Genomic DNA, 13,118 nt, shown 5'->3' on the forward strand with positions numbered 1-13,118 from the left:
CCATTTTACAGATGAGGGAACAATCTCTGAGAGGTTGACTTGCCCTGGAGTCACATAGCTAGAAAATGTCTCAGTCTGACCTTCCTGACTTCAATCCCAGCTCTCTGTACCCAGCCAGTGTCTCATCTATCTCCCCAGCTCTATGGAAGGCATTGTGGGAGACACAGAAGACATTCCAGGTCCCTGTAAAGCTTCAAGTGAGTCAGAGCTCATGTATCCAAAATAGTGTAGGAAGGTACACAGTAAAGCCTTGGCTCCTCAGCTAGACCTCAGGAGGAGAGGCCATGCTGCCTACTTCTTCCTCTTCCTCTTCCTCTCTTCTCTTACCATCTCTGATGCTGAGCACATAAGCACTTGTCAAAACAAAGGTCAACAAAGGAAGAGATCCCCGAGGGGCAATGGAGTGTCATAGAAAGAACACTGGAGTTTGACTCTGAAGTCCCAGAGTTGGCTACCAGATCTGACATCTTTAAACTGTGTTATCAGGGGAAACTCACTGAGCCTCAGTTTCCTCATCTATAAAATAGACATAAAAGCATGTGCACTACTATTTTTTTCTGTTACTTAGTAAACATTAAGATATTATTTTTAAAAATATGAGCTGGCCCCATGGGCTGCTTTAGATTCATAGAATTGAAGACTTGGAGCAAGAAGAAAACAAAAAAAAGTCCCACCCCTTTATTTTACAAATGAGGAATCTAAGAAACAAAAAGGCAAAGTGACTTTCTCAGTCACACAGCTAAAAAGAGTAGAGGTAGGATCGAAACACAGGTCATCCTGACACCAAGTTTGGAGCTTTATCCATGATTCTCGAAATGGCCATGGAAGAGTCACTGAATTAGAGGGATAGACAGGAACTTATTAGCTATCTAGTCTAGCTCAGACACAAAAGGAATCTTCCCCCCCTCACAAGCCCCCCATAACATGCCTGATGATCCTCTAGCCTCTGTGGAAGAGCTCAAAGAAGGAGGAGCCCACCCCCTCTAAGAAGCCCTTTCTGTTTGGACGGCCCCGGGGTTTGAGAGCCTAGCTTCACCTCTTCACAGCTTCTCCCCTTTTCTCCTGGTTCTGTCCTCCGAGGCCAATTGCAATAAGTCTGGTCCTCGCTCCTCAGGACAGCTCTGGGTTCTTGAAGACAGTTCTTGTGGCCCTTTGAGTGTTCTCTTCCTAATCCTGTTCACTTCCTTGAGTCCTCATAGACGCGGGCACTAGCCCTCTCCCATCCTGGCTGCTCTTCTCTGGTGGCTCTGGGCTACCTGTGCTTTTCTTAAACTGTGGCAGCACCTAGAAAGTATACTTTAGGCCATCACATTGAATACCCCTGGCCAGTGCCTAGTTACCCCAGTGCAAGGGGTCACCACCCGGCCAGGAGGAGGAGGTAAATGTAGGTGATGCCATGTGCAGCCTTGAGGACCAGCACCTGCCATCACTGGCCCCCACCACAATAGGCAACTCATTGCTTTGGCCTTTCCTCTGGGGTATTTGAGAGTATTGCAGTAGAAAGGCCGCTGATAAGGTGATGTGGTAAATGCTGAGATCTGCCTTTACAGGGGGATGAAAAAGTGTGGTGTGGAGGGAGCAGGGGAGAGAGATGGATAAAGGTTTGGAGGCCTGGGTTTGCGTTGGGCCTTGGGTCCTTTTCCCTTGGGCTGTGATTTTGGTTCATTGGGGTGCGAGGAAGGTATATATGTAGGTCCAGGCTCATGACTGATGCTTCACAGAGTTTCTGCCCAGGATGGGGGACCAAGTGATGCTAAAGCTGTGAAGTCCTGCCCTACTCATCCGAGTGGAGTATTCTCAGGTGCTCGGGGGTCCTGGGCCACCCATTGCTAGCCGTGTTAAGGTCATCTTTGCCTTTAATACTCGACTTTCTCTAACATTCTTCCTTAGAGCCATTTCAAAGCTGGACCGGATTTTATACTTCCCGTAGCTCACTGAAAGGGATCGCCCGGAGAGCAAGCGCCCTTCTTTATGCCGGAGAGTCCATGTTCACCCAGTATGTTCGGAAGAACCCACGAGGTTCTCTGGCTCAGCCTGAGTCCTTAGAACAACTACAGCAGCTCCGATGGGCCGTATCAGAGGTAAAATGGCACCTTCGAACAGATATGATATTCCCAAGAGGGACCTTTTCTCCCTTCTTCAGCTAAGTGTAGGATTTGTGAGAGCATCAACCACAGCAACACCATCCGTCATAACAAGCATCGAGTCATCTTCTAGTGTCTCTTCTGTGTCAGGGTGACCCTGGCTTCTCAGAGACTATCCCAGCACAAGGCACCCTGGCAGCATCCACCAAGCTGGAAAAGCTTTGAGGACAAGCCCAGGGATATGCAGCAAGTGTGTCATCAAAGCCCAGCCTTGTTGAGTGCAGAGGCTCAGGCCTGAATTTTTTGTCCAGAGCATAGCAAAGGCACTTGCTGCACCCGAGAAATCATAGCCTTTTTGAAGCAATGGAGACCTGCTCATGAGATCACAGATTTAGAGCTGGAAGGGACATTCATCCACATCTAGTCAAAGCCCCTCATTTTGGAGATAAGGAAACCAAGGACCAGGGAAGTGAGGTGTTTCCCCCCAGGTCCCAGAGATAGTAAGTGGCAGAACCAGGATTTGAATTTGGGTCCTCAGATGCCAGATCCTTCCCTCTTTCCACTGTATCACCTTTCAGGGATCTGTGATATCATAGATGTACATCTTCCTTCCCTCAGTAATAATAATAGTAGCTGACATATTTGTAACTCTTCAAAGTGAACTTTAAAACCCTTTCCAAGGTCCTCTCCACCTCCAAAGTCTCTCATTAGAGCTGTGTAATAGGTTAATGGCCAATAAGAACCTAATTTGTTCCACTTCCAGATATTTAAAGACATGGTTTTGAGGCAAAGGAGCTTCCCAAACCACAATTCCAAATACTCCCAGGGTTTCATATAGTAAATTCTTAGTTCAAGCCCCACAGGTGTTTGTGGTTATTTTGCAATCCCTTTGTTCCATGTTTGAATGGAAAATTAGGGTTCTAGATCAGGGTTATTAACTTTATTTTAATGTCACAGACCCTTTTATAAGCCCGGAAAAACCTCTTAATTTCTTCATTAGAAGAATGTTTTTAAATGCATAAAATTAAGTGCATATCATCATAAAGGCAACCTGCTTTTATAATTGGGAGTCAGGAGGACCTGGGTGTAAATCTGGCCTCAGACACTTCCTAGCTGTATAACCCCATGCAATTCTTTTAATTCCAGTTGCCTAGACCTTACTTCTTTTCTGCTTTGGTATCAATACTCAGTGTCAATTCTAAGACAGAAGGTGCAGCTTTAAAAAAAGAAATATAGTTAACAAAATATTGGAAAAACTAAGTTAATGGATTTTGCTATCCTCAGAGGGTTACCATATTGATAATGGACTTAATCAGCTCAAAACTCCCCTCTCAAGCATTCCACTAGCCTCAGCCTCCCCAGGTGCAGGGATGACAGTCTTGAATCACCATGCCTTCTCCCTAAGATGCAATTTCATGACACTGTTCAGATAAATCAGAAGGAAAGGACACATCTGTTGTGTTCACTGTCTAGAGGGATTGCTCTATCTTTGGAATGATGGAGATAAATATTTTCCAACTGCTATTCCATGCTAAATATTTATTGACTTTTGAAACTTTCATTTCTGAATCACCTTACTTGTTGAAGCCTATAAACCCAGGAGGCAGCATGGTGTTGTGGTAGAGAGAGCTGACCTCAGAGTCATGACAGCCAGGATTTAAGTGCTGCCTCTGACACATACTGGCCAAGTGACCCTGAGCAAATTTCTAAACCACCAAGCAACTTTCTGAGAACAAGTTGTTCACCAGCTGCCAGTCTGCATTGATAAAGGGATTTTCCTCCCCAGGAAGTCCCCTACAGCAATGAAATCAGAGGTTCTGGATTAGAAAACTAACAGTTTCATAAACCTTAAAAACTGTCTCCATCTCTATAGGAGATTTTCCCCCTCCTTTTCCCCTCTTCTCCTGTTCTTCCTCTATCTTTCTCCTTTGCTCTTGACCTCTGTTTCTTGAATCTTGGAGAAACCCTGTGTGCCTAGGCCACTGAGAGCAGAATAATCAACAGTAAAGAAGGGAGACATTGTACAATTCCATATTCTTCTAGTTCAGGAAATACTGGCCTGGAAGTTACCTGGAATTATATTTAAAGTTCGTAGCATAACAATAAAAATTCTCAAGAGGCAATATTTTTTAAATTTTTTCTTATTTTTTTCCAAGCTAGGGCTCTTCTTGTTTTCCCCCCATGTGTATTATCATGCAATAATTGTCCCTTCCATATTGGTCACTGTTGTAAGAGCAAAGCCATACATAATCAGAAACCCAAAATAAAATCAAAAATACCCTGATATGGAAAACGACTCCAACAGTTCTTTCTCTGAAGATAGCATTCCCCATCATAAGTCTTTCAGAATTGGCCCAGATCATTGCATTGCTGAGAGCAGCCAAGTTTTCACAAATGATCAAAGTCCAATATTGCTGTTACTGTGTTTAATGTTCTCCCAGTTCTGCTTATTTTGCTCTGCACTAGTTCCCACAGATCTTTCCAACTTTTTCTGAAATCATCTTATCATTTCTTATAGCATAATAGTATTTCTTATAGCACATTATTATTCCATTACCAACATGTACCATGATTTGTTTAGCCATTCCTCAATTGATGGACACTCCCTCAATTACCAATTCTTTGCCACCACAAAAAAGAACAGCTGTAAATATTTTTATACAAATAGATCCTTTCCTCTTTTTTTATCTCTTTGAGATACTGACCATTTTAGTGGCATTACCATTTTAAAGGGTATTTCTAAAGGGTATGCACAGTTTTATAGCCCTTTGAGTATAGTTCCAAATTGCCCTTCAGAATAGTTGGATCAATTCACAAATGCACCAACAATGCATTAGTGTCCCAATTTTGCCACACCCCCTCTAACATTTACCATTTGTCTTTATTGCCAATATTTCTTAATTTTTAATTTACTGATTGATTGACTGGCCAAGACATCCTAATCTGGTCAAATGGTTCTCTCAAAAATCAAAAGACTCGCCTCCCTGGCCCAGGGAACTATATACACCTTCTTGGGAGTTCATTATTCACCTCCTCCCTGGAGCATCCCAAGACATCTCTAATTGGCAAATGGCTAATTAGGAGGTAGTCCATCAAACCCCCAATCCCTCCCCAAACCATAAGTGATGGAGCTCAGGTAGGCAGGAAGACAATGCTTGTCTCCTCTTTCTATTAACCAAATTTTAGGAGTCTTTTAAAAATCTTAAAAGTGTCCTAAAAGTCTTAAAAAGGAGATACTCTTCAGAATTTCTAAGAACAAAGAAAAAAACAAAAAGCAGTAGACTGGATGGAATCTATGACACAGGAATACAAAGGAACAGGAATTCCCTCTAATTGATAACCCTTATATAGAAGTTAATATATGAGAAATAAATTCTCACAATAGTTAACATGTAATTGGCAGGGTCTTTTTACTCCACAATCTCTCTAGATATGTTCTCAAATCTATAAAGATTCTTCAAGTGCTTGAACTGGAGCGGACCTTAGAGACCAGCTAGTCCAGCCTGGCCCTTTTACAGAGGAGGAAAGTGTATTATATCTGCTTCACGGTCACTAACCCTTAATACTCTCTAGTGAGTCAATCAACAGACATCCTAAGCACCTACTTTGTGTCAGGTATTGCCCTAAGCTGGAGACACAAAGAAAAAGAATAGACAGTGTCTTTGAGCACCCTTGAGGCATTCACAGTCCAATGGCAAGAATCAAGTTTTTATATATAATCAAGAATCAAGGGGCTTTGCTTCTCAGACCTTCAGTTTCCCCATCTGTAAGATGAGGAGGATAATATTTGCACTACTTTTGTTATAGAAATTATTGTAAGACTCAGATGCTTTCATTGACATTGAGCATTTTCATAACCAACAAACTCTGCTGACTAGATCACTGTTGCTGGGGTAGATGATATAGTCTGCATCTCCATCCCCATGTAGAAACCTAATCACTTCTAATTTCCAGGCCCTAACCCTAAATTTGTACCAATTTCTCCTCCTCCTCCTCCTCCTCTTTCTTCTCCTCCTCCTCCTTCTCTTCCTCCTTCTGCTTCTCCTTCTCTTTCTCCTCCTTCTGCTTCTCCTCCTCCTTTTCCTTCACCTTCTTCCCCTTCCCCTTCCCCTTCTCCTCCTTCCTCTTCCTCTTCCTTAGTGGCAAAGGGGTTTGAATTGGGGAATACCACATTTAAAGTATTTTTTTAATTGAAATGTTTTTAAAAACAAATAAATTAGGGATAAATTTTACTTTAGAAAAAGAATGAATCCGTTTTGTTTCATATGGTAAACTCCCCTAACTGAATTTAAATTACATTTTGCATCACATAGGACATCTTGGAATTTTAGAACTGGGAGGATACTCCGATTTAGAATGCTTGAGCTTCATGTGATCTTGGATACTCTCCTTACATCTGAGGAAACTGAGTGACTTTCTCAGTCTCAAAGCCAGTTTGGTCAGGTCAGGACCAGAGCCTATCTTTGTTTACTTCCCTCACCTTAAGCTTTCTACCACACCACCATTGTGCATTACAATAAGGTTGTAGATCTACTTTTCAGGAATGTGTGTATATATATACATACATATTCCTTGAAGCAAGCATGCCAGTATTTAATATTTGCAAGTTTACATTTGCTAGGGTAGCTAGGTGATGCAGTAGAGTGCTGAGCCTAGAGTAAGAAAAGCATGAGTTAAAATCCAGCATCAGTTAATAGCTGAGTGACCCTAGACAAGTCACTTAACCCTGTAAAATGAGGTGAAGAAGAGAATGGCAAACAGCTCCAGTCTCTTTGCTAAGAAAACCCCAGTTGGGATCACAAAGAGTCAGATACTACTGAAATACTGAACAAGCTTAGGAAAAATTGGCCTTTGTGTTTCCTTTAACTCATCTTTTATAAACTTTACTTTTTTAAAAAAGGTTCAGCATCATGATGGCATAACAGGAACAGAGTCTCCCAAAGTGAGAGATATGTACATGAACAACCTAATGGAAGGAATGATTGCTGTAGAAAAGTTAATGGCCTCCATTATCTTTGACATGTTCCGGGCAGAGAAGAAAGAAGAGCCACAAGGTAATGTCTTTGGTCGAGATTCAGGTAAATATGGTGTCTGTTAAAACTGTCCCAAGAGAAAGAATGTTATCCATATCTAGAAAAAGAACTGTGGGAGTAGAAACCCAGAAGAAAACATGATTTATCACTTATTTATATGGGATATATGATTTGGGGTTGGGGTTTTAAAAGATTGTTTCAAAGATTATAGGGGGCCATGCCTCTATATGATTTTTTGGGGTCCTGAGCAGCGTGGTGGCATAGGATGGTTAAAGCAGGAGAAAGAAAATGAGAACAACTAGACTAGTGGTTAGCCCATGCTGTCCCAAATTCTGTGGGCATGGAAGTTTATTATATATCCTTCTCAAAGAGGTCACAGTTGGTAAGGGGCAATAAATCACGTACAATCCATTGAAGTTCAAAGAATACAAATGCAAAGACAAATGGTCAAATTCCAAACCCCAATTCAGCAGGTTATAATTCCGGGAGAGGAAATATCCTATGGAGATGCTCATCAATTGAAATCTGCATACAGACTAAAGACTCAGGTTTTAATCTGAGTCTGGAATCAGCGTTTGTTTAAGGTTAAGGCTTCTTCAATTATCAAGGGAGGAAATTATCAATTCAATAGAAGCTGGTTTACCACTTCAAAGCTCTCCAATAAGAATTGTAAAAAAGGTGGGGATCAAAGACTGAGTCAGAAGAGGAGCCTCAGATTTTTATCTTAGATGACCCATTCAGTCTGCATCCTGACATGCAGGGCAGAAAAATCATACACACAGTTTTACTTGCCGATGATTTTGTAATGGGATCCAGATAAAATATCTGTTACAGACTCTGTTTCTCTAAATGACTCCTAATAACCTTTTTGGAGGGATCAAGTTGATTTTGGATTAACCTACCTTCTGGTACCAGAGCCTTTTTGAGGCTCAAGTGACCAGGACCAAACACAAAGACTGCCTCAGCCTGGATTGGTCACGTAGGGAATCCAGATAACAGGCCCTAAATTTGATCCTATTTCTCCAAAGGTTTTACTACATAGAACGGCTTCCCACAAAAGATGAATAAATATGAAAATAGAATTTGAGTGATAATATGTGTATAATCCAGTAGAATTGCTTGTCAACTCCAGGAGGGGGAAGAAGAGGGCATGAATTGTGTAATCATGGAAAAAAAAAATAAAAAATAAAATCTAAAAAAAAAACAACCTTTCCCAGTCCAAAGAGCCCAGGCTTATGGGGTATGAGGAAGGGGAGACCATATTGAGCAATATTGAGTGGTGGGTACAAAGCAGTAGACCAGAGTTTGAGTCCCATCTGTCTTTCTTAAGAGGAGACAATGGATATTTATGTCACTTTTCCAAGCTTGGTTTTCCTTATTTATAACATGAAGATAAACAATATCTGCCCTGCATATATGGTAAGTGGGAAGAGCTCCGGATTTGGAGTCAGGGTCCAAATCCCATTGGTGCCATTTTTCATTTCTGTATCCTGGGGCAAGTAGTTTCCCCTCCGGGTCACTGTTCCCTCCTCTCAGGTGGCAAGTATCTGCCAAGCATCTCCTGTGTGGCAGCCTTTAGGGATAGGAGATAAATGAAAAAGCTCTTGTCTTCTGGGGCTTATGGTCTATCTGGGAAGACAAGAAGTGAATAGAGAAGTAGATACCAAAGACACAGCGTGATTGGGGAGGAGGGGGTGAACTGGGGGGATCGGGACAGATTCCCCAGAGAAGGCAGTGAAGGAGACGAGGGAATCTCAGAGGTATTTGTCTGTGTGTTGTACAGTACATTGATACAGATTCTGCCAGTGGACACCCATGGGCAGGTCTGTGAGCATTGCCCTGCTCCCATTAGCCGGCAGACAGCAGCCTGGGAGACAGCTTCCCATTCCCCTTCCCCTTTGGGTGGCTTTGCGTAGTTTTGGCCAGCAGCAGGTGACCGTCCCGTCTTATCTTTTCTGGAAAGGTTCTCACGAGGTGGCCCCGTGCGCTGTTGTCTATAACCCCCTGGCCTGGACCATCACCACTTTGGTTACTGTTCCTGTCGGTTCTCCACGAGTCACGGTCTTAGACGAAGCCGGACACGCCGTGCCAGCCCAGGTATTGTGTTCCTGCTGCCTGCCCTCATCCTCCTTCGGCTTGCCCTAAGTGACTGCCCAGCCGAGGGAGACTCCTCTGATGGGGGATCGCAGGACCCGAGCCAGGGCACCCCCACCCCCACATCGCCCCGTTGCAGAGGACCCCCAGGCACCCCGGGAGGTACGAGTAGAATTGGGCTCCCTTTCCACTGGCAAGGCCAAAGGAATCAAAGTGGCTTGCCGAAGGTTGCGGTTAGTCACCGAAGCCTCGCTCAAACCCCAGCCTCGGAGCTTCCCGCCTTGGTTCCGTCTGTAGGAGCCCCGGGAGCCCCGGTGTACCCCTGGCCTCCGAGGGGGAGCCCTGCACTCACTCTTCCTAGGCAGCAGCCCAACAGCTGCAGGAGCCGGGCCTCCTCCCCAGAAAGTGGGGGAAATGCCGCTTCCGTTCTGTACGTGGGAGGAGGAGGCTGCGTGGAGCCTCCCGGGTGATGGAGAGAAGAGAACAGACCGACCCGGAGCGGAGGCACCTGCGAGGCCTGATGGGTAGGACGGAGGCCGAGAGGCCGGGCGCTGTGGTGGGCCCAACGCCCAAACTGCCTGTGCATGGCGCAGTCGTGCCTCCGCCGAGGAGCCGTGAGATGCGCCCAGGTCAAGCGCGCCATGATCTCTTTTGTGGATTGGCTAAACGTCTGCGGGCTTAGCTTCCTCCTTTTGGAGCCAGAGACTTTGGAGGCCTCCATCTGTCAGGCTGCGATTCTTTAAGGAAGAACCGAGCCTTCCTGCGCCGATGGTGGGGCGCTCCTGTTATCGGAGGCCCTCGGAGGTGCGAGCTGCCCCGAGGGCCCGTGCTTGTGGGCTCACCTCCCTGCTTCACAGAGCCTGCGCGGCAAGCCCGAGACTCGGCCCCCCAGGGGGAGGGCCCCGGGGACGGGGCGGGGTAAAAGGCCTTGGGGGCCTCCTCGCTCCGCCCAGGGCCGCCGTTCTGGGTCTTGTCTTTTAGAACCAGGGAGTTAGCGGCCAGCCTCTGCTTTCTGGCAGGGAGCTGGGAAGACAGAAAACCTTTAGGCGTCCTGCATGAAGCCGCAGCGGTGACACGGTAGGCTCGGTAGGCTTGGCGTCAGCTGCCCCGCATCCATTGAACAAACGTGGGACCCTACTTTGGAGGCTTCCAGCGAAAGCGTTGCCCTCCTTGTCTTCTGAGACTTCAGAAACCCTTTGGAAAGGAAATCCGGGGCCCCGGGGCACGCGTGTTTGTACAGCCCCAGAAGCGAGGCGCTCTTATTATCAGCCTTTCACATAAGAAGAAATGGAGGCAAATAAAGTTAAGTGACACATCCAGGGTCACACAGTTAGTCCATGTCTGAGGCTGGATGGGAACCCAAGTCTTCCTGAATCCACTGTGCCACCTGGCTTCTTCTGGTTGGTGACAAAACAGACCTCAAGTCCTGACCTAACCTGCAGCATAGAGTCCTCACAGAATCTGAGAGTGAGTTCAAAGAGGCCTGGGAGGGGAGGTAGGATCCCTGGCTTCACCTGGGCACCGAGCTGTTGTGCTCCCAAGCGTCGCTGTACTAGAGACCTGGCATGATGTACTAGATAAAATGCTGGACATAGTCAGAAGGACCTGAGTTCAGATGCTGTCTCTAACATATACAGACACAACTAGCTATGTGGCCCTGGACAAGTCACTTCACCTCCAAGTTCCATAGCATACTCATCAGGAAAAAGGATAATAATATCCCCCACCTCATATTGCAAAGCTTAGAGGCGATGACTATAGAAAGCTCTCTGCAATCTGAAAAGTGTTATATAAGTGTTAGCACAAGGCCACCTGCTATGTTGAGGCACTGTATGAATCACTGCCCTTTTGGGGCTGATCTTCAACCTATTCCCAAATCTAGCTAGTTCTATTCTTGTTTACTCCATATCTCTCTATCAGGGCCACAAGAAGCTAAAAGAGACTTTATTAAAGTCTCATTGAAATCTGGATAATCCATGACTGTGATATGAAAAAGAATTGTTTTATTGATCCATGATCTGTCCCTAGTTTATTTCCAATCAGTGTTATTCAATTTAGGGTGATTACATAAAGGATTGTTCAGTATACTCATATTCATATGTAATCAATCAAGGTTGATCATATAGACATTGATCCCTATTATTCCATATCAGGTTAAAGGGATTCTTTCTTAAATCAGACTTTTTAGGCCACAAGAAGCAGGGCTGAAACAATATACTAAGAGCCATGAGTGCACTCACTTAACCACAAAAATGTCCAAGCTAAAGGGCTTCCACCCACATAATGCCCACATAAGGAAGGGGATCATCTGGATGTCTGGACCTCCACCTCCTGACATTTCCCCCTCATCCAACTTGGGGAGATGAGCCTTCTCTTTTCTCGGTAATGGGTATACATCCTGCTTATTCTGTGAGTGGAAATGATCCTTATCTTGTCCCTCTGGTGATTACTCGTGGAAAGTCCCCAAGTTATTTTAAGAGCCTCAGGAGCCTTGGTCATTTCCCTCTATTGGCCAGCAGGATTTTGCCCACTTGATGATTGTGCAACTTCTGTCCATTGTGAGGGCTTGAGAAGAGATTTGCCCACGCATTATCTTGGGACCACCAAAGTGACTATGTAACCACCAATGAAAATTTATATATTGTGGTGCACCAGCTGGACTGTCCAGGATCTGAGGGTCATAAAATCCTTTTGGGGAAGCAAGGAGATATCTCAAATTGTGAGGAAGATCTGAAGTCCTATTCATTAAAGGGGGCTGGGTCCCTTTAATAAGTGGTTATTGACTCAGCTCTATCTCATGGTTTTTTTTTTTTTGAAGATCGGACAGATTTTTTCCATGACAGTTATCACTCCTATCTACAAAAATCTAATGCCCCATTCAAAAAAGGAAATGTAGAGTCCAGTGCGACCTGTTCGTTTTTTTTCTTCCTTTTACTTGTTTTTTTTAAATATTTTCCAATTGCGTGTAAAAAATTTACCACAATTTTGGAAATTTTGAGTTCCAAATTTTCTCCTTCCCCTACCCACTGAGAAGGCAAGCAATATGATGTTGATTATACATGTGAAATTATTCAAAACATATTTTGATATTAGCTGTGTTGCAAAAGCACACACACTAATAAACCCCAAGAAAATAAAGTATGCTTCAATCTGCACTCAGTGTTTATGAGTTCACTCTAGAAGTAGATGGCATTTTTCATCTTGAGACTTTTGGAATTAGTTTAGGTCAGTGTATTGATCAGAATAGGTAAGTCATTCACAGTTGATCATCCTTATAGTACTGCTGTTACTGGTGTTTTTTGGGTTTTGCTTGCTTCACTTTGTATCAGTTCATAGAAGTCTTCCCAGTGGTGCCATTTTTCTTAATGAACCCCTGCTGACTCTCAAAAATCCCAGCTAAATGTTCATACAATGTTCCTTGAATAATATGTTCTAGAACTTAACCAAGTCAGTTGAACTCACTTGTGAATAGTCTGAAAATCCTCTCTTCATTTTGGGGAACTTCACCCTCACATTTGTCCTTCTCAGCTCAAGTCCACAGGCATTTATTGTGCCTACTATATACCAAAAATCACTGTGCTAAGTGCTGGGGATTCAAAGAGAATCAAAAGATAGTTCCTACTTGCAAGGAGCTCACACTCTGGTGGAAAAGAGAATATGCAGACTGTGTTAAGCATGTTTTGAGAGGCTACACTGCAAATAATCAACCGAAAGAAGGCTCTAAGAGCTGGAACAATATGACCTTGATTCATAAAATAAAGAGGGCAGTGAACCAAACTGATTGCTGGTAAAGTTATTCTGTTTACAGCCTTTCTGTGTGTGTATGTGTGTGTGTGTGTGTGTGTGTGAGAGAGAGAGAGAGAGAGAGAGAGAGAGAGAGAGAGAGAGAGAGAGAGAGAGAGAGAGA

At 44.2% G+C, this 13,118-nt stretch overlaps 1 protein-coding gene across 1 annotated transcript in view; it reads left to right on the top strand.

Moving 5' to 3' along the window:
- The window catches only part of MAN2B2 (mannosidase alpha class 2B member 2), a 102,131-nt gene that overhangs the window by 60,613 nt on the left and 28,400 nt on the right, over nt 1–13,118 (top strand). Inside the window, exons 9-11 of the mRNA XM_044681765.1 lie at nt 1,891–2,081; nt 6,985–7,162; nt 9,081–9,214. Coding sequence (XP_044537700.1) covers nt 1,891–2,081; nt 6,985–7,162; nt 9,081–9,214 — 503 coding nt within the window. The remainder of the gene's footprint in view (nt 1–1,890; nt 2,082–6,984; nt 7,163–9,080; nt 9,215–13,118) is intronic.

Source organism: Gracilinanus agilis, chromosome 6 (genome assembly GCF_016433145.1).
Source record: "Gracilinanus agilis isolate LMUSP501 chromosome 6, AgileGrace, whole genome shotgun sequence".
In the NCBI taxonomy this organism is placed as follows: Eukaryota; Metazoa; Chordata; class Mammalia; order Didelphimorphia; family Didelphidae; genus Gracilinanus; species Gracilinanus agilis.